Genomic DNA, 26,034 nt, shown 5'->3' on the forward strand with positions numbered 1-26,034 from the left:
TCTGCATATCTTTTGTTAATTAAACTATATACATCAATTGTGTCATCTATAAATCATTTATTAATTAACCTATATAAAGCCAATGTGTAATCTATAAATCATTTGTAAATTAACCGATACACAGCCACTATGTGATCTGTAAATCATTTGTTAATTAACCTACATACAACTACTGTTATCTGTATATCCCTTCATATATGACATATATATATATATATATATATACACTTACTGTGCGATCTGTAAATCATTTGTTAATTAACCTATATACAGCCACTGTGTTATCTGTAAATCATTTGTTAATTAACCCATATACAGTCTGTAAATCATTTGTTAAATAACCTATATACAGCCACTGTGTGATCTGTAAATCATTTGATAATTAACCTATATACAGCCCCTGTGTGATCTGTAAACCATTTGTTAATTACCTTTATACAGCCACTGTGTGATCTGTAAATCATTTGTTAATTAACCTATATACAGTAACTATGTGATCTGTAAATCATTTGTTAATTAACCTATATACAGCCACTGTGTGATCTGTAAATCATTTGATAATTAACCTACTATAACCTGCCATTGTGTGGTGAGTACATACTTTCTTAATTGACCTATATACAGATAGAGTGTGGCCTGTACATCATTTGTAACTAACCTATGTAACTATACATTTCTTAACTTCTACTGTGTTTCCAAGCTGTTTATCAGCGCAGATCAATAAATTAGTTACATACGCCGCCCATGGCTACAGAGCAGCGAGATTGTAAGAGTTTTAAACTAAAGAATGTAGCGTACTAACTAGCACGTTACAGATCGACTACTTTAACCACAAGCCCTCTACTGGTGTTCATTAATTGTAGCATCATAATTACAATGTATTTAGTTTGTTACTACAGTGATTCAGTTTGTGGTTTATTTACAACATTTTATTTGTTGTCAGGCTGACATTCCTGGCGACATACTGTTTTCCAGAAACTCTTACTCAAGTTGTGAGAACTTTCGGATTTTCCTCCGGTTAGCTCCGTTCCGTTTTGAATTCAATCTCTTATTCTACACGATCATAACGTGTTGAGATTCGGTTTTGTCGTGTTTTCCTAATCCATTCGGTTACACTGTATAAAGTCAGGTTTTCCTAATTCACACGGTTACACTGTATGAACTCAGGGTTTCTTTGCGTTTCCCTTATCCACACGGTTACACTGCATAAAGTCAAGTTTTCCTAATCCAGACGGTTACATTGTATAAAGTCAAGCTTTCCTCGTGTTTCCATAATCCACACTGTTACATTCTATGAAGTCAGGCTTTCCTCGTGTTTCCATAATCCACACGGTTACATTCTATGAAGTCAGGCTTTCCTCGTGTTTCCATAATCCACACGATTACATTCTATGAAGTTAGGCTTTCCTCGTGTTTCTATAATCCACACGATTACATTCTATGAAGTCAGGCTTTCCTCGTGTTTCCATAATCCACACGGTTACATTGTATAAAGTCAAGCTTTCCTCGTGTTTCCATAATCCACACGGTTACATTCTATGAAGTTAGGCTTTCCTCGTGTTTCTATAATCCACACGATTACATTCTATGAAGTCAGGCTTTCCTCGTGTTTCTATAATCCACACGATTTAACTGGATAATGTCAGGTTCTCCTCATATTTTCTTTATCCACACGGTTACATGTATAAAGTCAGGTATTCCTCGTGTTTCCTAATACATGCGGTTACATTATATAAATTCAGGTATTACTCGTGTTTCCTAATACATACGGTTACATTGTCAGTTTTCCACAAAACATGTTATAAAGCTATATTTTGTGTTATTTTGTAGTTTCCCACTCTGGAGCAGCTCTTACTGGTAACCAACTATCAAGGTAAACCCAGAAATAACATTTAACAATAAAATAAATTGTTCCACAAAATCCATTTACGGTACTCCTCGGTCATTACGAGACACGAATAAACTAGTTATACATAATATAAAAAGGAAATTCTTGTTTCCAATTTCGCGCAAAGCTTTACGAGAGCTACCCACCGCCAACTCTTTGGCTACTCTTTTATCAACGAATATTGGGATTGGCTCTCATATTTTCACGCCTCCACGGATGAAAGCGTGAGCATGTTTGGTGTGATGAGGATTCGAACCAAGGACCTTCAGATTAAGAGTAGCTTGCTTTAACCACCTGGCCACACCGGAAACTGTACCGAAAGATAATTCAAGTAATGAGTTACAGACTATAATTTGAAAGGAGAACTGAAGCCACGTATTAGCACAATGTTCAACAACAAAAACCATTTCTAAACAGTTTCAAGAAGTGTCCAAAGACTACCAGGTCTTCTTCGGATTTATAGAGCTAAAATCAGGGGTTCGATTCTCTTTGGTGAACAAAGCAGATACCCGATCTGGTTTTGCTATAAAATCTCACATACACACATTAAGTAGCAGTACTTATCACCATATGTTAATAATAGTACTCACCGACTAGCAGTATTATCACCATGTGTTAATATTGTACTCACCAACTAGAAATACTTTTCACAATGTATTAATATAATACTAACCGACTACCAGCATTTGTCACTATGTGTTAATACAATACTCACCAACTAACAGAACCTATTACCATGGACCCGGCATAGCCAAGTGGGTTGAGGCGTTCGACTTATAATCCGCCGGTTCGAATCCCCGTCGCACCAAATATGCTCGCTCTTTCAGTTGTGGGGGCGTTATAATGTAACGGTCAATCCCACTATTCGTTGGTAAAAGAACGGCCCAAGAGTTAGCAGTGGGTGGTGATGACTAGCTGCCTTCCCTCTAGTTTTACACTGCTAAATTATGGACTGCTAGCGCAGATAGCCCTCGAGTAGCTTTGCGCGAAATTTAAAAAAAAACAAACAAACAAACAAACAGACTATCACCGTGTGTTAATATAGTACTCACCGACTAGAAGTACGTGTCACCAGGTGTTATTATAGCCCTAAACGACTACAGGTGCTTGTCACTATATTAAGGCTTCAATGGAACATTAACCCAGTCTATTAGACGTAACTTTGTTCGTGAATTTAGCTGCTAAATCGACACTCCTTGTTTTACTAAAATTGTCTGAACTACATTTTATCAATATTCACAAAGGACCTCGTACAGAAATAACCATATCTGATGATATAGAGTTTTTCATAGAGATGACAACAAGGAGAAACACAGACAAAAACTCGTATTTTTTTCACTTCAAGAAACATTAACATCCACAAACACAACTCGTACTTGTCGTGTCTTTCTCTCTTCTTGTAGACAACGATTACCAAACACTTTGACAATAAAAAAATAGATATCTGCTAAACTAAACTACGATGATAAAAATGATAATTTCGAAACGTTTATTTTGTGGGAAGTGGTGTTGTTACGTAATATTTAAAAAAATGTTTGAAATAAATTAGAATAGTTCAATGGTTCCATTAATTCTTTAAAGTTATATATCAGTCCAAAAATGTTACAAATCAGTTGATCACTGCGACAATAGAATACTTTAGAACTAATCCATATCCTAACGTTTGTTTGCTTCTTAGGTTTAGGAAAGCACGTTACGTAAGGTCATATCTTTGTTGACCTTCGTATTTGGTTAAGGAAAATAGTCCTAATAACTTATTCATTTCGGTTACTATTCTAACAATATTAACAAGTAATCGATCGATCAATCAATACTCGACGATTTTTTTTCTTCATTGGATATAAGTTTTTTTATGTATATAACTAATTATTTACTTAAAGCCCTCGGTATCGCCACCTAGTGGCACAGCTGCATATCTGCAAACTCACATCGCCTTGTGTTTAATTTGAAATGAACAAACAAAATCCTCGGAAACATAGTTTGACGACTGAAGGCATAACCTGACATACGTTTATATTAATTGAAGTTATAAAATACAAATATAAAAAACATATTAAAAGAGTTTTTAACCCATTAACTCTCCTTAAAAGTGCTCATCAGTTCTGTACTGAAGAAAAAATAGAAAGAAACCACGTTTAAAACTATTATAATAATGGATGGAATGTCCTAATAAAACATAGCTCCCTCAGTGGATTTACTGCACGTCAGGCAAACATAGATTCATACACTGCACATGAGCCACATACATTAAACTTCTTTATATATACTCGAATAAAGTCAAAAGGAATGCGGTTTGAAAAAGAGCACACCAGCTGTGACTCAATAGATTTAAGATCAAAAACATTTTAAAACTTGGAAATACAAACGACTGAAAATCCACATATCGGAATTTCTTGTAGTTTTATTTCTTGTTAACACATTGTGAAATCTGTGTGTATTACACTACGCTACAAGAAATAATCCCTCTAAACGTGATAAGGTATTGTTATAACCGTTTGTGCTTGCTGTGTTTATAACGTGCCTCGTTATCTGCTTTTGAAATAATATAATGTTCATTTTGTAACGAAAAGAAAGACAGTAGTGTGGTACTAGTATCAACATTTTGTAACTAAAAAAGAGACAGTAGTGTGGTACTAGTATCAACATTTTGTAACTAAAAAAAAGACAGTAGTGTGGTACTAGTATCAACATTTTGTAACTAAAAAAAGACAGTAGTGTGGTACTAGTATCAACATTTTGTAACTAAAAAAAAGACAGTAGTGTGGTACTAGTATCAACATTTTGTAACTAAAACAGAGACAGTAGTGTGGTACTAGTATCAACATTTTGTAACTAAAAAAGAGACAGTAGTGTGGTACTAGTATCAACATTTTGTAACTAAAAGAGAAACAGTAGTGTGGTACTAGTACCAACATTTTGTAACTAAAACAGAGACAGTAGTGTGGTACTAGTATCAACATTTTGTAACTAAAAAAGAGACAGTAGTGTGGTACTAGTATCAACATTTTGTAACTAAAAGAAAACAGTAGTGTGGTACTAGTACCAACATTTTGTAACTAAAACAGAGACAGTAGTGTGGTACTAGTATCAACATTTTGTAACTAAAACAGAGACAGTAGTGTGGTACTAGTATCAACATTTTGTAACTAAAAAAAAGACAGTAGTGTGGTACTAGTATCAACATTTTGTAACTAAAAAAAGAATAGTGTGGTACTAGTATCAACATTTTGTAACTAAAAAAAGACAGTAGTGTGGTACTAGTATCAACATTTTGTAACTAAAAAAAAGACAGTAGTGTGGTACTAGTATCAACATTTTGTAACTAAAAAAAGACAGTAGTGTGGTACTAGTATCAACATTTTGTAACTAAAACAGAGACAGTGGTGTGGTACTAGTACCAACATTTTGTAACTAAAAAAGAGACAGTAGTGTGGTACTAGTATCATAAAAACAATAGAATTAGCTCAGTTTAATTATGATGTAATGTCACCATTATCTCAACAATAACAGATTGTTTGCTACAGTTTCGTTTGAGTTTATTTACTGGTTATAAGAACGAACTTTTATTTTACAAGTTACAGATTTTACAGTGAGAATGAACGTTTCTAACCGACTACAACGTTTCGATCACCCGTGCGATAATTTATTTCAACACGAAAACCTTTTTTACTGTTGTAACTTGTGTAGTTGAGAATTATCGCACGAGTAACCGAAAGAAAAACCGTAGCTGTTTAAAAGTATATTTTTCTTGCTCTCAGTTATGTAACTTGCAAGATATTTTAAATGTGTTTATATCGCTTGAACTTGCGAGACTTTGTTCATTTCACATCATTCAAGAAAGAAGCGATAACCGCGGCTTCCTCGCCCATTGCTTCTTCGTTAGATCAAATACGTTACACGCGCAAAGCTACCGAAGTATCTAGGCTTAGCTGTTCTGACACTTACGTACCCCTAAGTAAAGGCCAAACAACAATAAAAATGCAAACAGTCAGTACATGTGCTACAAACCTTACGCCTATTATAAACATAATGTATTTGATAATACAAGTTAAGCCTAATTCGTGCATCAACAGATACAGAAAAACAGTAAATCGAGTTTGAAGAAAACGTAATTGCTATTTATTTCACCGAAAGGGGATCAAAGGTCGTACGAAAGGATGACTTGTTGTCTGAAGGCATATTAAAACAGTTACAGAAAATCTGGTCAGAATGCACATGCGGTATAATAAAGAACAACATGAGGACAGTTGTCACGGTGAACCACGAGTTTTCCGTATTTTAAACGTAGATAAAATTTGTTGTTTGTTTTACAGCAAAGCCATTTGAGCTACCTGCTGTGTTCACCGCGGGGAATCGAACCCCGAATTTTAGGATTGTAATCCCATACGTTTAGCGCAATCCCACCGGGGAAGGACATATGAAAAGTTCATGATTTCACCAAGACTTACAAAAGTATACCTTGAACAACTAAAATAAACACTTGTTGACAGATGGCGTTTTTTTTAGTTCGTGCCGCCACATGAAGAGTAGGTAGATCAGCAGCTATAAAAGTTAAGTTAAAACTAAAACTTAAATCATAAGCTGACTGATTGCTACTTTTATAAAAAGTTAAGCCTATACCATAAACTGAAAGATTCCTGTTTTTACAAAAGTTAACCCTAAAACGTAAGTCATAAGGTAACTGATTGCTATTTGTATCAAAAGTTTAGCCTAAAACATAAGCTGAAAGATTCCTATTTTTATCAAAATTAAGCTTAAAGAATAAATCATAAGATGACTGATTCACACCTTTATGAAAGTTAAGCCTAAAACCTAAATGATAAATTGAATTTTTTTATTTTGAATTAAATATCGTAAATAACTAAGGTAGCTTTCAGAACAGTCGTCTAACAACGCTACAGTTATTATATCGTAGCCATAAATCTCAGCCTTAGGGAACTGTGTATCATTTAAAGTTACAACTTGTTTAGAAGCTAGAACGTGTCAGTTTCACCTCCACGCGTTTTCAGAATAACATAGCAGTACGTGGCTAACTCGCTTATTGCTCCTTGCTTAAATCAAATACGTTACACGCGCAAAGCACCACAAGGAGACAGGTGCGCTAGCCGTCCCTAGTTTTAAACTGATATCCCTGAGGATATAGCATCCACCGCCAACTCTTGGGTAGTACTATAACGCGCCCATCGCACCAAAGTGCGGAGAGTGAGTTTTGACCAACGGGACTCTGATCAGGGACAATATAATTTAATCTTGTTGGGTGGCCTGGCATGGTCAGGTGGTTAAGGCGCTCGACTTATAATCTTAGGTTTGAATCCCTGTCACACAAAACATGCTCGCCCTTTCAGACGTGAAGACGTTATAATGTGACGGTCAATCCCACTATTCGCTGGAAAACGAACAACCCAAGAATCGGCGGTGAGTGGTGATGACTAACTGCCTTCTCTCTAATTCTTCACTGCTAATTTAGGAACGGCTAGTGCAGATAGCCCTCTTATAGCTTTGCGCGAAATTCAAAAACAAACAGACAAAAAACATTGCTAGCAGGCTAGCCACTAGACCATGCCCATTTCTAAGTGTGTCATGATACATTAGCAATATCTTAGGTAGTAAAAACTCACCCAAAGGGCAAGATGTACGGGTTCGATCCCGAACCCAGTGGGTGAAGCAATGGTATTAACATGTTTATTTATTGTTGTTGAAATTTGGTAACTATAGAGACACCAGCTGATGATCAGAACGTTGCCTACAACTTCAGACATGAGTAAATCACAATAGAGCACGTGCTCACTCGAGCAAGATGCCTTAGCACAGCAAAAACTCGATAAATGTCGTTCAGGAACACGCAATAAAGACAAAGCTAATATGCTTTCAAAATAGGAAACTAAAAATTTAAGATAAGATTTGATTCATACATATAGTACAGGTTCAAGGGTTTGCATGTATAAACGTTACGGAATGAGAAGGTAGAGTCGATTCGGGTGGAAAGTAAAAGACTTAATTATATCCCGTATTTTCTGCTGATTATTTAGATATTAAGCGAAGTTTTTTCTTATAGGTCTTACATGCATGATTTTCCATTTAGGCTTGTTACATTCTACAATACAGGCCCGGCATGGTCAGATGGTTAAGGGTTTTGACTCGCAATTTGCACGTCGCGAGTTCGAATCCCCGTCACACCAAACATGCTCGTCCTTCTAGCCATTGTGACGGTCAGTCCCACTATTCGCTGGTAAAAAAAGTAGCCCAAGAGTTGGCGGTGGGTAACGATGACTAGCTGCCTTCCCTCTAGTCTTTTACTACTAATGTAGGGCTAGCGCAGATAGCTCTCGTGTAGCTTTCGCAAAATTCAAAAAAATATCCACAGTATAATGTTTTAAGTACTTTTCTCATGTTTTCCCCTCCGTGGACTCAGCAGATAGCACGACATGGCTTTGCTATAAGAAAGCACCCACACTCTTATGTTTTCAGGACGTTATAAGTGATCTTTAGTAATACAGAGTAAAACAAACTTTACCTAAGTTTACTACGTTTTGATAAGCAAAGCTAGCTAATTTATTAAAACATTGATAGTTTGTTATAAGTTTTATTTACAGTTCGTTTTGTTTATTCAGTTTCTGATGGTATCGAATGATTAATTATGTGTGTACAAGAACGCTTCAGCATTTTTTAAACTATCGGCGTTTACTGTTTGTTCTATAATTCAGCGCTCGCGTTCGCCAAACTAGGTTCCACGTACGTACACACTAGCACTGGTGCCAGACCGTTTTACAAATGAGAAGAAACCATGGTCTCACCTTGAAGTGCTTTCCTTACACGTGTTCTTAACAATTTCGACACGCCAAGCAGTTGGGATTGCTCCACAATAGCCGGAAATGGGCTAAGAAAATCGTAGATGAAAACATATCAATGTGTTTCAGTCACGTTTTCATATAAACTGCGTGGGAAAACTACAAATGTTTACACTTTGTTTTATGAAAAAAACGTCGCCCCATAGTGGCTCAGCAGTAAGGCTTATAGCAGTGAAAATCGGGCTTCGACGCCCGTGATGGGCATAGCACAGATAGCCCGCTATGTAGCTTTAATAGTATAACAAATGTAAAGACCACGATTATATTTTCTTCTTTCAAATACAAGACAATGCTCGTGTTTTTGTATGGTATCTTCTGTCATCATTTCCTTATAGCTCTAATACTTCGTGTGTTTTTTCCATAAAACTAACCAAATTTAGAGTTTTAGTATGATAATTTCCTAAGCGATGGCGCTGGTTAGTACGTGAATAGCGTGAAAAACGACAATATTGTAAACTAAGCTAATTAACCGTGTAAAACTAAACAAGTGGGAAGTCTCAATAGCCGAAGCACCCGAAATTATTTTAAGCAGGATTAGACAAATTAATCCGTAAGATCCCACCCACTTTTTATCAGCTATATTTTTGTGCACTAGCAATACCAAGCGTGGTCGGGCCTGTTACCTAATACATCAGGATCTCTACCAGCCTACCCTTAAATTTAAACTATTTCAGGCAATATTAGAATAAATTAATCTACAAGACCTTGGACGTGGTCTAACAGGTCAATCAAAAGAGTTTGACCTCGTTAGTCCAAAACTACGATTAGACCTCAAAACGTTCAAGAGATGATGGAACTACTAGATAAAAGTTTGTACTTAGAATAACTCAGAGCCATACTACGAGAGCCCCGGCATGGTCAGGTGGGTTATGGCGTTCGACTCGTTATCTGAAGGTCGCGGGTTCGAATTATCCTCGCACCAAACATGCACCAAACTTTCAGCAGTGGGGGCGTTATAATGTGGCAATACCACTATTCAGTGATGTCGAGAAAACCCACTTGTAGAAAAATTTATAAAAACTGCTCGTTTGGGTTGAGAAAATTTTTTACGTACAGGAGTGAACAACGTTTCGACCTTCTTCGGTCATCGTCAGGTTCCACCACTATTCGTTGGTAAAAGAGCAGCTCAAGAGGTGGCGGTGGGTGGTGAGGACTAGCTGCCCTCCCTCTAATCTTACACTGCTAAATTAGGGACGACTAGCGCAGATATCCCTCGTGTAGCTTTGCGCGAGATTCCAAACAAACAAAGCCATACTACGAGCCGTTGTGTTGCGGCTAAAAATGTAACACTGCTCTAGAACGTTAACAGTTCACATTTCAGAATGCTTTCAATTTATTACATCACTTTCTGTTATGACTCTCTTAAAAGAATTTTCGTTTCTTTCGCTCTGTCCACCATATTAAAAACAAATTTCATGCCGTTACTCCATCGTGGGGCAATTTCTTATGAAGATTTTACACAAATCGAATGTGTGAAATATTCAAACTGTTTTTAACACGTTAATTTTCGTCTACTTTATCATTTCAACATCACACATGCAGTGAAAAGAGAAACTTCCTCCAGTGGCTCATCCGTAAACTGAAGGTTTGTATTTCTAAAATCTGAAGTTCCGATTTTCAGTGGTAGGCACAGCGCAGGTAGCCCATTGTGTGAATTTGATCTCAACAACAATGGGCGACAAAAAGAAAATAAAGTACGGAACTTTTGATAGAACAAGAGAAACGAATATTAAAAATATTTACAGAAGCATCTTATGATTATTTTTAAAAACGGTCAAACAATTCTTTAGTCACGTGGTCGTTCTTCAAACAACCACGTACTACTCAATTAAGCAGTCTGCGGGAAACACTGGTTACATAAAACGGTTTTAACCTGCAATTCAGCGCCCTCACTGCAAACCAGAGAATAAGTAAGACTCATTAGCGCGTGACGGTATGATAAACAGTGCTAACAGCACACATATTTCACGCTCTTACTGTCGGCCTAGTTTTTTTATCATCTTTCTTTTCTCGAAATAATATCGCTAAAATTACAGCTTCGTTTATGAAAACAGATTACAGACAGATGGCGGTAGATACACTTTTTTGTCTGAAAGATAAAAACCGTAGCGGGTAGAGAGCCACCTAAACCCAATAAAGGGTTTTCTGTTGTGTACTAAGGAAGAAATAATTACCGGATACCTACGTCCAGCTAGGTTAACAAGTTACACTGCAAAATCACTCAGAAAAACTGGCGACAAACCATTTATAGGGAACGTTCAAAAGGACTATTTTTCTTCATGCGTAACTGTTTACTGAATCAAACTTCAATCATTCTCGTGTACTACCACTTTAAATATCACTGCTTTAGGTCAATGTACATAAATATATATAAGTGCCACTCTTAACAACCTTTTTTTTTTATTTTATTTTCTGCTTTAAACAAGTGATTCTAGACACCAGATACCAAGTCAGTTACCGCCTCTAGTAAGTAACACATTGCAATGCAACGAGACATTTCACTGTGTACTAGCTGAGACATTCTTTGCTACTTAATCGATAATGGGCTCATTCAGCGTTAACTTCATATCTTGATTTATGGAAGGTAAGAGATGAGTAAAAAAAAAAATGGAAATCTATTTTATTTCAGGGGGATTTATCCCCCTTCTTGGGCAAAAATTTGAAACAAAGTACTCCATGTACACTGTTGGAAGGTTTCCAGTTAACATACAACTCAGGATAACAGTGGCTCATGAATGTTGACACACACAGTGGACCTGGGTAATGAATGTTGACACACACAATGGACCTGGGTAATGAATGTTGACACACACAATGGACCTGGATGTTGAATGTTGACACACACAATGAACCTGTGTGATGGATTTTGACACACACAGTGGACCTGTTTGATGAATGTTGACACACACAGTGGACCTGTTTGATGAATGTTGACACACACAGTGGACCTGGGTGATGAATGTTGACACACACAATGAACCTGTGTGGTGAATGTTGACACACACAATGAACGTGGGTGATGAATGTTGACACACACAATGAACCTGTGTGATGAATGTTGACACACAATGAACCTGGGTGATGAATGTTGACACACACAATGAACCTGTGTGATGAATGTTGACACACACAATGTATAATATTTGTGACAAGATGGCGATTCATTCACCACCATGAACCTATATTCACAGACATGATGAATATACAACAGTGGTGACATTAATTTGGTTCTTCTGCATTACACACCAGTCGACTTAATTGAAATAAACATGAAAGCCACTCTTCCATTCGATATACCACTTCTCACTGAGTTATGTCGGTTTCATTCTTCATCAGTAACCCTCGCCAAAGACAAATCGATAAAAAACAAGAATAGGTTTCAGCTTCTTTACGTTCAATTACAATATGATATTTAGTTCTGTTTCTTTTTTTTCAATTTGATAGGAGGTGGGATTTCCCGAAACCGGTATAAATCGAAGAATAATACCTGATCGTATTTCTCTGTGTAATCTTCTAATGTTGGTTTATTCGTTCTTTTTAACCAAGACTCTACACTATTTAAAGATGCCAATAAAAATTCTTGTTAAAGTGTAATGCCTTATTTGATCACCATAATTTTTACACTACAATAAAAGCTGGTTATAGAACATATCATGTCACTGTTTTAAATTTATAAGCTTGGAATATTTCCCCTTTTCTCCACTAGGGTGTATGTTCTTATTACTTATAACAAAGTAAGTAAAGAAACTACAGTGACGACAAGTACAGGTAAAAAAAAATCTTTAAATACTTTAAGGGGAAGAAGTATTTTGCCAAATAAAGGAAAAGAACCGGAACCTAATTTGTACGTGGGCTAAACGGCCTAATCACAGGTCCCTGCGGGTAAAGCACAGCAATAACTAATAACCAGACAACTGTCAGCAGTACCCGACAACCAGGGCTTGTACGACACTTTGCACAAAGATAACAGAATGCAGTGGAATGGGTCCACAGAAAAACTGGTCATCAAATCTCGAGTCTTAACCCTTAAATCGGTATCTTAAGATCTAGGTGGCAAATAAAGACAAATAAAGCACGACGGGGTTCCGGCTTAGAAAAAATGTATTAGTAGACAGGCATGAGATTAGTGGGGGGGTTGAAGTTCAAAGGTTAAATGAATTGGGCAAATAAATGGTGCGTTACATGTTCAAATGACGTCACACCTCACTACCAATGACAACTAACATGTAAAAATTAATCACTCATCACAGCAGTTAGTCAATGTATACCAAATGTGTTATAACGAGGAAATAGTAATCACAGCTAATCAATAGGTGTTATATGTGTTTTAACACAGCCAGAGAGACGCTGTATATTGAAAGTGTGTTACGTTCATTCGAAAATAGCAGAACACCACAGACCCAATAATACAACTACAACTAATAACTTCAGTTAACACTAGACATCCAATAACATAACTACAACTAATAACTTCAGTTAACACTAGACACCCAATAACACAACTACAACTAATAACTTCAGTTAATGTTAAACACCCAATAATACAACTACAACTAATAACATGAGTGAACACTAGAAATTTAATAATACAATTACAACTGTTAATATCAGCGAAAACTAGAGATCTAATTATAATAATACAACTACAAGTATTAAAACCAGTTAACACTAGAGATCTAATAATACAACTACAATTACTGAAGCCAGTTGACAGCTTGTCAGTCCTACACTTTTTTAACATCTGACTTAGTTTGCATTCTTAAGCTACGAGAAATGTTACAACGTTCAGATCAAACAATAACCCCATTGTAATGATGGCAGCTTACTACATCTGTATAGCTTTTAGGCACCTCTAGTTCATGTTAATAGGTCGTCCCCAATAGAAAAGTTCTCGGTTTGAATTACAAGCGTTTCTTATCACAGACTCTTCTCAAGGAGCTATCAGCTCAGAGTGTTTTTCTGGAGAAGCCTCTCCAGATTACATTCCCGTCCTGTTGTTTTCACGCTCAGCTGATTTGATGACTAGCCGATAGGACGTGAAAAGAGCCAGTTCTCTGTCGATCAATAGTCTACGGTTGCGAACCTCACACAAGAGTAATAAAAAACAGAAAACAAACAAGACGAACAGAAGGGCCATCTTGAAATGAGGTCAATAAGGCAAGTTGGATATTCTTAGTCTGTGTTTCAAGAGCTGTTAGTTCCTCCTGCCTGTTTGTATGTTAAACTAAAGGCCATTGGTTAATTCAGTCGGTCGAATATCGACGGAACGGGAGAGGAAGACTCGTTAGGTCTCGTCGTATAAAGATTAGTTATCCACAGTTCTGTTTGTCAATCGTCTAACTACACTCATTGTACCACGATATTGATTTGATGTTAGGGTACGTAAAAATAAATACTTGGAAAGAATGATCATAAAACATTGGTGATACACAAATCGAGGTATAACAGAAGATATTCGTATCAAATTGAAATACATTCTAAGATACGAGGAAAAATATTCATATCAAACAGAATTGCTGAGATACAACAGAAGATATATAAACGGAAGTTCAACAAGAGATATTCATATCAAACGGATATAAAAAAGTTACTTCTGAAGATAATTAGATCAAACGGAAATACAAAGAAACAGTTTATTTATTACTATTTGTTCTTCATGGTCTATAATTTGTATGTCGAAGATTCTGAATTGTGTTATACCGCCTTTGAGAGCAGAGAACGATCCAATTAGACAGCAAAGTTTCCTTCTGTTGTGAGAACAAACCAAGCGCCACAAATGAAAGCTTAAATGTATCAGAAGCGAATCACAGAAAGAGAGAAGTCCTGGTCACATTTCATTAGTTGTTACTATCAGTTAAACACTGAGAACGTTATTTATTGTGGTTGACCTCTAAAATTCATAACTCTTCCACAGCATAAAGCAATATACCACAATAAGAAACCATCAGCTAAATTATTCTAAATGTGAATGATCAGTGGTGTAGATAAGATCTTAACTTTGTTGGTACACCACCAGAGGCGCTCGTGTTGCAACTAATACTTTGGTCTCGCGCCCTTGTAAGTTGGCATGCAGAACTTGTCCGAGTCTGTCTGTGATAAAAAAGATGTACAACGTTTTGATATTTCGTTGTATGTAATTACATCAAAACAACAACGTTTTGTATAATAAAATAATGGCCAAGTTACTCTTTCTACACAGGGCGTATCTTTCAACTCATAAATTAAATGGTATGGGTAATTATATACTAATAAATGATTATCTCTACCCCCCTCTTCATAATAACAGTTTCATTTGGCCCAGCATAGCCAAGCGCGTTAAGGCGTGCGACTCGTAATCTGAGGGTCGCGGGTTTGAATCCCTGTCGCGCCAAACATGCTCGCCCTTTCAACCGTGGGGGCGTTATAATGTGACGGTCAATCCTACTATTCGTTGGTAAAACAGTAGCCCAAGAGTTGGCGGTGGGTGGTGATGACTAGCTGCCTTCCCTCTCGTCTTACACTGCTAAATTAGGGACGGTTAGCACAGATAGCCTTCGAGTAGCTTTGTGCGAAATTCAAAAACAAACAAACAAAACCCCCTCTTCACACTTCGTACCACCCCTATTACTATAAATTAAACCTTTCCTTCTCGATTCATTTATAGATTTCTTCTCGATCATCGGGATTCGTTCCATGTTTTGGACCAGGGAGGGTGGGGTTCAGCGTTGACCCCTTCCTCCTTCTCAGGAACTGATATCCTGTTCGCACTGCTACAGGCGTTAATAACCCTTGTTACGTTGTGGCATTACTCACAGTTCGTTTAATTTTGTTCACTGACTGCAGTTTTTTATTAACATCTTTTTCGCGCCAAATCCAACTTCAATTATGTATGATCGTACTATTAGTTTGTGCTGTCAATGAGGTTCCTATTTTTACATAGAAAAACTTTTAAAACAGAGTTACGTTGGCATCTAGGTCTCAGATAACCTAGCACTGTTTGACCTGTGACATTTATGATGTTTAGAGAGGAGAGAAACTTAGCACTTGGTTCATCGTGTGTTACGTAACTCTGTAGTTCACTAATCAGTTAATTGTTATTAAAATTATTATAAATTGAAACAACTTATCCAGCAATCTGTCTGATAGCGATAGCATATTTTAATGATTGTGAAGAAATATTAAGTTTGTTGACTGTGAGACTCTCGTCATGATGTAGTTCTGTATTTGGCTCTGGTTTGTTGATGTGTGTTTTTGATACATTTATCCATGTTATACAAACATATATTCGGTTGTTGGTTTTATGTACGTTCTGTAAATGTTTAATGTTTCCTGGTGAAGCTCCTTGTTTGTTACCAGTCAGACTGCTTTTCTTTTTATGGTTTTTATACCATTAATGTTTAGTATTAAGTTTAATTTTGAATCAAATATAATATTTATAGATGTTGCTACCTGTAGGAGATTCCTGTCTAGATATAAATATGATACTAATTTTTACTTGTTTTGTAAAAAATACAACTTGTGTTTTGTGTCCCTTTAATTCTCTACTTACTACAGTACAGTTATATTTCGTTTACTCGTGGTCGTATATTGTACGTTACTGTTTATAGGTTTCATGCACTATTCCAGATTTAAACATTATCTGTGAACTGTGAACACAAACTGTAGTTAAGGTCTTTGAGAGGCATGTCGCTGACATATAATAAACAATGTAGGGCTAAGTACTCCTATTTGAGGGGCTCCTGTTTCCGAAATGTAGCAGAGTGGTTGCTCTCAGCTTTCACTCTAGTGTTCCTATCTTCCAGGAAGTTAGAAACCCAGATAATAATTTCACTAGAGGTCTCTGTTTGGTCAGTTTCTATGAGTCCACTATTCCATACCTTATGCTTTTCTCCAACATCTGGGTTTGGTTTGGTTTGAATTTCACGCAAAAATACACGAGGGCTATCTGCGCTAGCCGTCCCTAATTTAGCTGTGTAAGACTAGAAGGAAGGCAGCTAGTCATCACCACCCACCGCCAACTCTTGGGTTACTCTTTTACCAACGAATAGTGGGATTGACCGTTAATTACATAACGCCCCCACAGCTGAAAGGACGAGCATGTTTGATATGACGGAGATTTGAACCCGCAACCCTCAGATTACGAGTCGAGTGCATTAACCACCTGGCCATGCCGAGCCCAACATCTAGGAAGCATGCGACTGTTTTTTGTTAAAGCCATTTTTCTTCCGTTAATCTTAAGAGATGATCTATTTGTATTATTTTCGGAAGTATTGACCAAGTTTCAAGATAATTTATGAGTCTACCAACCACGACTTTTTCAAGTAATTTTTCTGGACTAGTTAAATTTACGGATCTGTAATTTTCAATGTTATTATCTGACTCTCCTTCCTTCTGGAACATATGAACATTGGCCCCTTTTCAAGCGGTTGGTATGTATCCTGTTACGATAAGATGTTCTAACGACCTCAGAGGGCCTTTCCTGAGTAATATGTTTTGTACTATGTCTTGTTTTGGTGCTTTGTTTCTAAAGTTTTATGTTTTCTTCTGTTACTGTGATTGGTTTGATAAGTTTTATTATGTAGTCATGTCTCACTTCTATTGTTGTGTTATTTTGTTGAGTGTCCTCAGTGAAGTGTGATGTAGAGACACTACGATCGGCTGAGACATAATTATTCACCATATTCACGAAGTGGTCCTTCATGTTTGATTCAGCTAGTGTTTTGGTTGTTTTTCAGTCTTTCTTTCTAAAACGTGTTCTTTCTGTTTATTCGAGTGTGTTAGTTTATTATTATGTTTAAGTGTAAGGGCAGGTGGTGATATTTGTGTTATTTGACGTCAAGCATTAGTCGGGTACGGATCCAATCAGACACGGTGTAGGCCACCGAACCTTTTTATCTTTTGAAACTTGTAAACCAATCAGAAAGAAGTACTAAAAGTGTACGCTAATCAGAGAGAACGTTGAAGATCAAGAATTATTTTTTTAAATATTTGTTAGTCGAGCATTCAGTCAGCAACTGAAGCAATCTCATTAAAGCTATGAATCGGGAATAGCGTGATTACTATTTTTAAACTTAAATTAGCCTAACTACTTTAAAATATATATATTTAGATAACAAGACATAATCAGTAATGTAGCTAATGATTTCAGTGATGTCGAGAAAACCCACTTGTAGAGAAATATATATATATATAGCCCCCCGCTAGTACAGTGGTATGTCTCCGGATTTACAACGCTAAATTCAGGGGTTCGAGTCCCCTCGGTGGGCTCAGTAGATAGCCCGATGTAACTTTTCTCTAAGAAAACACACACACATAGAAATATATATGTAAAAACGACTCGTTTGGGTTCCACGTAAAATATTTTCTCAACCCAAACGAGCCATTTTAACATGTATATTTAGCTAATGTTTTGAAACCAAATCATTTAACAGTAAGAGATCGAACTAAACTTATTATTGACAGGTTTTAGGTCTCATTTAAATGTTACTCGGGCCTAACCTAATTTTGTGATCAGAACGAGTCTTTACTAGACTAGTAAAATTTTAAGTTTGAGTTTAATTATGAGTTAAACATCAAAGGATGTTCCAGTAGCGTCTAGAACCATATCTTATAAAAATTTAGAAAGATTTGTTAAGGAAACACACTTAAACCTAACCAGAACCTAACAGATTTGGAGCTCCTTCATAGGGCCGCGTTAATACTTTTCAGATTCACCAAGTTACGCCATTCTTTTTTAACGTTCTCTCAGAACAACGCTACTGTTTGGACACACACACACACACATAATCCTTCTTAATTAACTTATAACACATGATGAAGGCCTTGGCACAAAGTCTGAAACATCTTGGACAGAAGGCACGACCGTATGATACATGAATTAAACAATGTAATCTCAGAACAGATACTGTTCAAAACACCATTCTTAGATTATGGTGTCTGATTTTGTTTGTTTATCCAGGACAAGCTCTTCTTAAGCAGGAAACATGATAGGCTGGTAAGAAAATCTGACGCTTCAGTATTAACAAATCAAATCATATTTACAGAATTAAATCGTGCTAGTAAATCGTGTTTGGTTGATAGATTGCTGTTGTTATCATCAAAAGAGTTTAACGAAAAGAAACGTATCAAAATATTTAATTAACTTTGTTTTTTATTCAGAATAACTTCTTTGATAAACAATTCAGCTTGAACCTTCACCCGTAAATTATGCTTTAAAATTGCATATATTACGTTCGATTACACAATATTAGGAGTTATTTAATAGTTTCAACATCACAGTAGTCATAGTTAGGAAAAACCCGCTAACCCTAAATCACAAAAGAGAAACCTGATAACCCAAAATCATACTAAGTAAATATCTATAATAAAAAATCAGTTTGAGAAACCCGACAACCTAAATCAGAGCACGAAAGACATGATAACCCTAAATCAAAGTATGGTAAACCAAATAAACCCAGCCCACGGTAACAAAATTCTGATAATCCAGACTCATAAACGAGAAACCCGACAACAGAAATTCGTATTATAATAGTCCAGATTACATAAGTAATATTACGACATTAAGTTCGTAATTCGTATGTCTATCACGTAATTAAACTAAAGAGTTTATTACTTGATAGCTAATTAATTGAGTTTCTGATGTTCATGGCCCGGCATGAGACGTTCGACTCGTAAGCCAGACATGCTCGCCCTTTCAGCCGTGGGGCGTTATAATGTGACGGTCAATCCCACTGTTCGTTGGTAAAAGAGCAGCCCAAGAGTTGGCGGTGGGTGATGATGACTAGCTGCTTTCCCTCTAGTCTTACACTGCTAAATTAGGGACGGCTAGCACAGACAGCCCTCGAGTAGCTTTGTGCGAAATTCAAAAAACAAACGTAATCTGAGGGTCGCGGGCTCGAATCCCCGTCGCACTAAACATGTTCGCCCTTTCAACTGTGACCGTCAATCCCACTATTCGTTGGTAAAAGAGTAGCCCAAGAGTTGGCGGTGGGTGGTTATGACTAGCTGCTTTCCCCTAGTCTTACACTGCTAAATTAGGGACGGCTAGCGCAGATAACCCTCGTGTAGCTTTGCGCGAAATTAAAAAACAAACAACCGATGTTCATAGCTAATCCTAATATATAAATTGGAAATTATTAATATTACAAATGAAGCAAAACTTCAAGGCATAAGAATATATATTTCTTGAATTACATTTAAGCGCCAATAGATTATAATATTTTATATCAAAGAAAGTACTCAGTAAACATGACATTTTAATGGGACATCAGGAGCACCTATCTCATTAGCCTATTCTCCCTTCTTAAAGTGTCACCGCCCAGAGCAACATCATGAAACTTCATTCCAATTGTAAATTTGCTTTTGTTATGCTTCCAATTTGGGTGGGCAAAACTGGCACTTAAACTAAAGTTAATTATGCTAATAAAAGAGCAATTTTTCTCTCTTAGATTTCGTTTTCGTCGTTTTGTTAAGGACGACAGCATTTTCGACAACTGAGGTATAAATGTTAGCGAGTGGGTGGTCCTGAGTTGCTACTCAAAGGATTTATTATTCTATTATAAAGTCTGACAAACTAATGTCTATAACATCTGAAATAACATGCTTCTTTTAAGTTTCAGTTTTCGTTGGAAGAAACTTGACATCCCTCAATCGTAGCAACAAAACATGAAGTTTTACGAGGATTACACATATCAAATGCTCCTTAAAAATTACGTTTTATGTAAACAGAAATTAGTCGAGCAAAACTCTTTATAGAGACGGAGTTGCACTCAAAAAACGAAACTACTGAACACGTTGATGTCAACTACACTTAGTTTTGTTTATTATCTTATTGTATTCACCAAGTCCACTACACTTAGTTTTGTTTAATAGCTTATTGTATTCACCAAGTCAACTACACTTGTTTCTGTTTAACACCTTATTGTATTCACCTATTCAACTACACTTTGTTCTGTTTATTATCTTATTGTATTCACCAAGTCAACTACACTTAGTTCTGTTTAATAGCTTATTGTATTCACCAAGTCCACTACACTTGTTTCTGTTTAATACCTTATTGTATTCACCTATTCAACTACACTTAGTTCTGTTTAATAGCTCATTGTATTCACCAAGTCAATTACACTTGTTTCTGTTTAACACCTTATTGTATTCACTAAGTCAACTACACTTAGCTCTGTTTAATACGTTATTAAACCACAATAAGCTGAAATCACCTAATCTAAACGTATATTTGACACTTACCCAGTCGTATGCGTTACAACAAACCAAAAGTAACATTGCAACAATATCAGTTCTGCTCAGTGTAAACATATCAAAAACACGCAAACACCTTATACTGCACTGCAGTACATTTCACGAACCCGATATTGTAAAGACAAATGCAAGATTATTCAGCTGTTCCGTTTGCTTCTGGTGAAGTGTTTGTTCACATTTTGACTCGTGTTTCTCTAAAATAAAAAAAAAAAATCTACTGTCTTGCAAGGAGCAAAATAGTTTATGACCTTCATTTAAAGTTAACCCTAACTGTCAATACTCACTTCCAAAGAAGAAAAGAAGAAACCAAGATGGCGACCAGCACCACTGAAGAGACTACAGCAATAACTGGCAGGGAATAAAAAGATGGATGGGTATATTCTGCTTCCAAAGCTTTCATTTCACAGTACTGCAGACCTGAGTGTTCTCCTCGGCACAGATCAAGAGACGGAGGAGGGGAAGGGGGAGGGATCACAAACTGAGGGGGTGGACCAGGACAGTCACAATAGTTATAATCCTCGTTCTCAGCCTCCCAGAGTGGGCTTAGATCCATGTGTCTATTTGGTTCTGAATCCATCGCTCCCAATGGCAAGCCTAAAGTATGGAAAGATAAAAATAATTCGTTAATTTGATAACATAATAATGGATTTAAAGGTTTTAATCGATTAATAATCTCGAATTAATAATAAGACAAAAACTTTAACGACTTCAGTGGTAGATAAATTGTAGATGGAGTTTACTGTTTTGAAATTCTAATTATTACAATATGTCGATGAATAGAAACACATATGAACGATGTAATTAAATTCACAAATTATATAAACAGAAAATATGTAACGACAAAAACGAAAGATTGAAAAACAGATTTGCAAAGACGTGCGTCACGCAAGAGGTAAAACAGTTTTAAAATATAAACAAAATGTTATAAAAATAAGCACATGTGATATGCTTCTTCTAATTTCACCAATTTCACCAAAAAGAAAATTGTTTTTTTATAAGGTTGAATAATGTGATAAAACATCACACGACTGAAAGATGTTCTTGTGGATTTCTCTTAACTAACCACTTCGGATCTCATACCATAAAGGGTGCAATTAAGACCAAACTTTCCTCTAGCACAGGTCATAACCCATGATTTTTTTGCGTTTAATACCACTACTCTTAAAAAATTTCGAACCCACGATAGTTAATGTGAAATTTTATTCTCACGAAACGTACAAGAAATTCAAATGTGTTGTGTGTTATTTAACTCGCCAACAACTCAAGTTTACAATATAAAAACTATTAAATTAAAGTCTCGTTTGAGGCAAATGTTTCACTACATTCTCTTCAATTACGTCATTGGAAAAGTTCTAGTCAGATAATTTGGAGGTAACAAAATCCATAGCTTTGTATAACCTTACAAATGTCATTAGACAGTGTGTATGTGAAGGTACTAAAGTCCATGCCTATCCATAACCTTAACACTGTCACGACCTTACCCTACGCACAGATCCATGCTGTTACGACCTCACACTAACGACGAATGCATGTTTTCACGACCTTACCCTAAGCACGGATCCATGTTGTCACGACCTTACCCTAAATATGAATCCATGTTGTTACGTTCCTAACATTAACCTTTGATTAAAGGAAACTACCTAAATATTTCGTCAAACAAAGGTCATTACGTCATTATACACTAGCCACAAGAGGCTCTGTTTCCAAATCACCCGACAAGTTCAATACGTGAAAAGTTAGTAGACTGTAGATTTATCCTTTTAAGTAGAAGTGTAGTTAGAGTAATAATGAACACCTTCCAAATGGACATTCAGTTCAAAGAGATCGCTAGGAGTCGCTGCAAGCAAGTAATGTTTGTTTGTTGAAGAGTGTATAGCTAGCTACACAATGGTATCGAAACACAATTTTTGGCATTATAAGCCTGTAGAACTATCTCTGAGCCACTAGTGAGTTCAGGTTAGAGAAGAGTTTCTATTTTTTGTGAAACACTCCTAAACTAAAAGTTGAAATTCTGGTCACAGAAAGAAAATCGTATATGTAAATTCTGCAAGTCATACCTGATTAAACAAACAGCTAATTTCACAAACATAATTTTTATTCTGAATAAAAAAAAGACAATTACTGAACATTATTCCAGAAATAAGTTTCTGAAACATCAATCGATATGTTTTGATTTAAGAATGAAATTCTCAAACGAAAAAACGGGGCATATTTTTGTTCGTGAAATAATGTTCTGACAAGAGATTGGATGATACTCCATTGTTCGCAAAATAAGGTTCTAAAAAATAATCATAAGTAATGCTTCAACTATTGAAAGAACGATCTGACATTCCCGTATGTGGTCAGCATCCTTGATAATACCAGGAAGCAACACAATCACAGCTCGAAGCCATCTTTCTGGGTAAGAAGGAACATTTCAAGGAGGGAGAGGATGGGCCCTAAAATTATACAGAGTGAAATGCCCATTCAAAGTAAAAAGAGATAAAACACGTTGTTAGTTTAATGGTTATTCTTATAGAATGTTTAACGTCAGATCTTCATGGCACAGCCTGATGTGTGTGAGGCAGAACGTTTTCAATGATATATGTTCAGTACACGAAACTTGGGAAAAGAGATGTATAAAAAATATTTATACTACATATCACAGTACGACAGACAAAAATACAGTATGAATAAAAATACGTAAAACTATGAATGTGATTCTCCGAAATCAAAAATAAATATCCAGCATCAGTGAATCAGAGATATAAATGTACGAACACATACAATAAGTATAAATATGTATATAAAGGAATATCACACCATTAAACAAATACACACCCTTCTAGTAAATACGAAGTTATAAAAATAACAATGTCACACCATTAAACAAATACACACCCTTCTAGTAAATACGAAGTTATAAATATAACAATGTCACACCATTAAACAAATACACACCCTTCTAGTAAATACGAAGTTATAAATATGTCAACAAAACAAATACACACCCTTCTAGTAAATACACAATGTCACACCATTAAACAAATACACACCCTTCTAGTAAATACGAAGTTATAAATATAACAATGTCACACCATTAAACAAATACACACCCTTCTAGTAAATGTCACACCATTAAACAAATACACACCCTTCTAGTAAATACGAGTTATAAATATAACAATGTCACACCATTAAACAAATACACACCCTTCTAGTAAATACGAAGTTATAAATATAACAATGTCACACCATTAAACAAATACACACCCTTCTAGTAAATACGAAGTTATAAATATAACAATGTCACACCATTAAACAAATACACACCCTTCTAGTAAATACGAAGTTATAAAATGTCACACCATTAAACAAATACACAATGTCACACCATTAAACAAATACACACCCTTCTAGTAAATACGAAGTTATAAATATAACAATGTCACACCATTAAACAAATACACACCCTTCTAGTAAATACACAATTTCACACCATTAAACAAATACACACCCTTCTAGTAAATACGAAGTTTAAACAAATACACACCCTTCTAGTAAATACGAAGTTATGAATATAACAATGTCACACCACGAAACAAATACAGTTAAGTATGCAACAAAGATATGAACTCGTGATCACGAGTTAAACACATCTGTCTTAAGAGATTATCAAACAATCACACACAACAGAATTCCCAGATGGAACGTTTCAAAATTATGAAAGGGGAAACGTTAACTTCAGTACCAGCGAAACGTTTGTATGAGATCTACAAAAAGAAATAGAAAAATTAAATGAGTTTGTTTGTAATTAGGTAATTAAAACCCCTGAAAAGTGATTACTCAGTAAGGTCAGTCAATACGAAAAAGGTGTACTCAACTTATTGAGTGAAGTCAAAGTGAATAGTGAAGGAAAAAGATAATTTCTTACACGATTACTAACTGCTCAAAACAATAACGAGAAATAAATTGTTTATTTGGATGTCACGATCTGTCAACATTGTATATTTGGAGGTCACGATCTGTGAACTTTGTATATTTGTAGGTCACAGTATGTCAACAAGGTGCCCAGACATTTAATGTATCTTAAATTATTCACAAGAATTAACACTATTAGTACTCACGAGTCAGCACTTTTCGACTTTCTGTTTATCGAACACTCTCAACCAGAAAGCTGTATTATACGATGTCACCTTGTAATGAGACAAGGAAATGTTCAGTTCTGAACGTGGTAATTCAATTAGGTGCGTTGACTGATGTGAGTTAGACAGTACAAATTAAACATGTCTTGAAGTCATGACTAAACGAAAAACATTGTGACACTAATCCAACAAAGGCGAGTTCTTTCGTTAGTAGTGATAACCTTGGAGATACAGAACCAACAACAGAACAATGGATATAGCCAGATCACTCAAGTCACTGACACAAAACATCGAAGACATTTAAAACACGTGTTAGGGGAATATATGCAGTTTATTCTTTATATCACCAAATAGTTTATATTCAGTTTATAAGGTTTATTTTGTTTATAATTTCGCGCAAAGCTCCTCGAGGGCTAGCAGCGCTAGTTTATAAGGAATACTTATAATAACAAGTCACCCTGAACTAACGTTTTTTTTTTTTACTAAAATACAAACACGTATTAGTTGAATAATAAAATGTTACTCTAAATAAAAACATATATTAGAATAATAATAAAATGTTTCTATAAATAGAAATATGTGTTATTAGAATAATAAAATGTTACCCCTAAGTAAAAATAGGCTTACACGTGTTTTCTAGTCAACCAAGTTGTCAAATGTCACAAGTCAACGGAGATGGATCGCATATTTAATTAATAAAAAAGTATTAATAACTAATTTAAGGAACTACAGACTTAAGTCACTTAAATAACTAAATCTGTAGTTAAATATTTACAGGATTACCATTTTAAAACGTAAGAATCACATTAAAACGTAGGTATGCAGATTCGTGGTATCACTGTGTTAACAGTGTCACGAATGTAAACCCGAGTCTGGAGGAACCCGCGCTACCCGAGCACTGTTTTCTCCCTTCATCCTTCTGTCTGCGAGAAACCTAAAG

At 35.9% G+C, this 26,034-nt stretch overlaps 1 protein-coding gene across 1 annotated transcript in view; it reads right to left on the reverse strand.

Annotated features, from left to right (window-relative positions):
- Nucleotides 1-26,034, reverse strand: part of LOC143226616 (uncharacterized) — an 85,544-nt gene that overhangs the window by 25,423 nt on the left and 34,087 nt on the right. Inside the window, exon 2 of the mRNA XM_076457824.1 lies at nucleotides 21,255-21,564. Within this exon, the coding sequence (XP_076313939.1) occupies nucleotides 21,255-21,547 (293 nt within the window). The 5' untranslated portion in view covers nucleotides 21,548-21,564. The remainder of the gene's footprint in view (nucleotides 1-21,254; nucleotides 21,565-26,034) is intronic.

Source organism: Tachypleus tridentatus, chromosome 9 (genome assembly GCF_004210375.1).
Source record: "Tachypleus tridentatus isolate NWPU-2018 chromosome 9, ASM421037v1, whole genome shotgun sequence".
Classification (NCBI taxonomy): Eukaryota; Metazoa; Arthropoda; class Merostomata; order Xiphosura; family Limulidae; genus Tachypleus; species Tachypleus tridentatus.